General features: G+C 50.2%; 1 protein-coding gene across 11 annotated transcripts in view; it reads right to left on the bottom strand.

The window, feature by feature from the left end:
- The window catches only part of PABIR3 (PABIR family member 3), a 417,014-nt gene that overhangs the window by 405,439 nt on the left and 9,556 nt on the right, over positions 1-2,019 (bottom strand). For 10 of the 11 annotated variants that reach the window (XM_058441500.1, XM_058441502.1, XM_032757646.2 and 7 more), the window contains exon 3: positions 653-821. In XM_058441500.1, coding sequence (XP_058297483.1) covers positions 653-821 — 169 coding nt within the window. Of the gene's footprint in view, positions 1-652; positions 1,151-2,019 lie in introns of those variants that run through there. The other variant, XM_058441504.1, reaches the window with a different exon arrangement.

Below are 2,019 nucleotides of genomic sequence, written 5' to 3'. Positions count from 1 at the left end.
ACCGGGTGTGGTGGCGGGCGCCTGTAATCCTAGCTACTAGGGAGGCTGAGGCACGAGAATTGCTTGAACCCAGGAGGCGGAGGTTACAGTAAGCTGAGATCGTGCCGCTGCACTCCAGCCTGGGCGACAGAGCAAGACTCCGTCTCAAAAAAAAAAGACAAAAAAAAAAAAGATGTGAAAAAGTCCAAAGCTTATTTGCTTGACAACCGTTTCCATTCAAGCGGCTGAAGGTGAAGGTCAGAGGTGACAAAGCAGCTGAAATGACAAATATTACAGTCATGGCAGAAGATCTGGAGGTGAGTGGGGGAGGATGCTAAGTTTCTTCAAAGGAGTGGGTAAGAAATGGGGTGAAGTTGGAAAAAAGCCGTGCTCCACACCAACTGGCTGCTGCTTTCGGGTCCGGGTGGACTATCAGGGGAGGATGTTCAGATTCAGATGTTTGTCAACCTCAGGGTGGGTGCGCGCTCCCCCTCAGGTCAGCCCGTCCCACTACCCCCACCCAAGGTTGAGGGTGGGATCTCCGGACACCAGGAACAAGGGAGTTACCTGCAGAACCTCAACAAATAAAGGGACGGGAATTCTATAGGAAATCACTTTCCCGAACACCTCCTCCTCACCCGCTTGCCTCCTCCAGTATGTCAACCCGGCTCACCCAAGTCCATTGATCAAAGGGGCACTGTTGACTCTTCTCAGAATGTTGCCGTCTGCGGTAGCGGAACTCGGCAGCGACTTGAAACCTAGTTCCATTTTCTCCTGTGCCATGTCCGGGTCGAGGAATAAGTTCTCAAGGCTTTCCGGCTCCCGTTCACACAAGGACAAGTCTACTTAGTGGGCAGGTGATGTAAGGAGAGAGGCAAAGGGGAAAAAGAGAAGAGAGGAGAAAGCTCTTAGACGAGTAGGGGTGCCCACCTTTGCAGCCCTAACATCAGTGAACACAAAGTTAGGCGGGACTGGCTCCGAACCGCCTATCTCCCATGATCGGGGCCTCTGACGATGAGAAGATCCTCCACCTCCAAGTCTATAATGTAACTGGGGAATTTAATCTGTCACCGCCGCGAATCCTTCTCCATCTCTCTCAGCCCTGGCAACTCATGGTAAGCCTTTCCGGCCAAAACAAAAACTACAATCTGCCGCCTTTGACAATCAGTTAGGTCCCGCCCCTCAGAGCCTGAGATAAGCTATCAGCCCGACGACGCGTGTTGTGACGCAGGCAATGACGTCACTTCACGCGCCTTAGTCAGCTTTGCCAGGGGCGCACGCGCAGTTAAGAAGCCGCTTTATCCCCATGTCTTGCCTTCCTTCCTCTTTCCCCAATGCCCACTTACCGTGGTTGTGCCTCTACTCTTTTACTAACCCTGGAATGGTTTCCTTAAGCATTATTTAGAAATGAAAGCGTTGGGAGGAGTGAGGTCCTTTCTGCCCTATGCCCAATTCTCATTTTTCTTATCCCTTTATGACTGAGGCCAACAATCTTCTAACCTATGATGCATTTTTCCATCCTGTAATAGCAGGCACACTACACCTTTGTAATTTTAGAAAAGCAAAAGTCTGAAAAAAAAAAAAGATACTGCTACCTAAGTGCTTAGAGGCCACTTGGTCCCAAAGGGTCTTGCTAAGGTGCTAACCTAACTGAGCTCATTTGGCAAACGAATTACTGTTTTCAGTGTGGTTTCTTTCTTTCTTTTTTAAACCATAATTGTACATTTTTTTTTTTTTTGAGATGGAATTTCGCTCTTGTTGCTGAGGCTGGAGTGCAGTGGCCGCGATCTCGGGTCACTGCAACCTCCACCTCCCAGGTTCAAGCGATTCTCCCGCCTCAGCCTCCCGAGTAGCTGGGATTACAGGTGCTCGCCACCAGGCCTGGCTAATTTTTGTATTTTAGTAGAGACGGAGTTTCACCATGTTGGCCAGGCTGGTCTCGAACTCCTGGACCTCAGGTGATCCGCCTGCCTCGTCCTCCTAAAGTGCTGGGATTACAGGCGTGAGCCACCGTGCCTGCCTCAGTGTGTATTTTTACAT

The sequence above is a fragment of the Hylobates moloch genome, unplaced genomic scaffold, assembly GCF_009828535.3.
Source record: "Hylobates moloch isolate HMO894 unplaced genomic scaffold, HMol_V3 SCAFFOLD_7, whole genome shotgun sequence".
In the NCBI taxonomy this organism is placed as follows: domain Eukaryota; kingdom Metazoa; phylum Chordata; class Mammalia; order Primates; family Hylobatidae; genus Hylobates; species Hylobates moloch.
The sequence above is the reverse complement of the archived record's forward strand: the minus strand, read 5'-3'. Positions and strand labels throughout refer to the sequence as shown.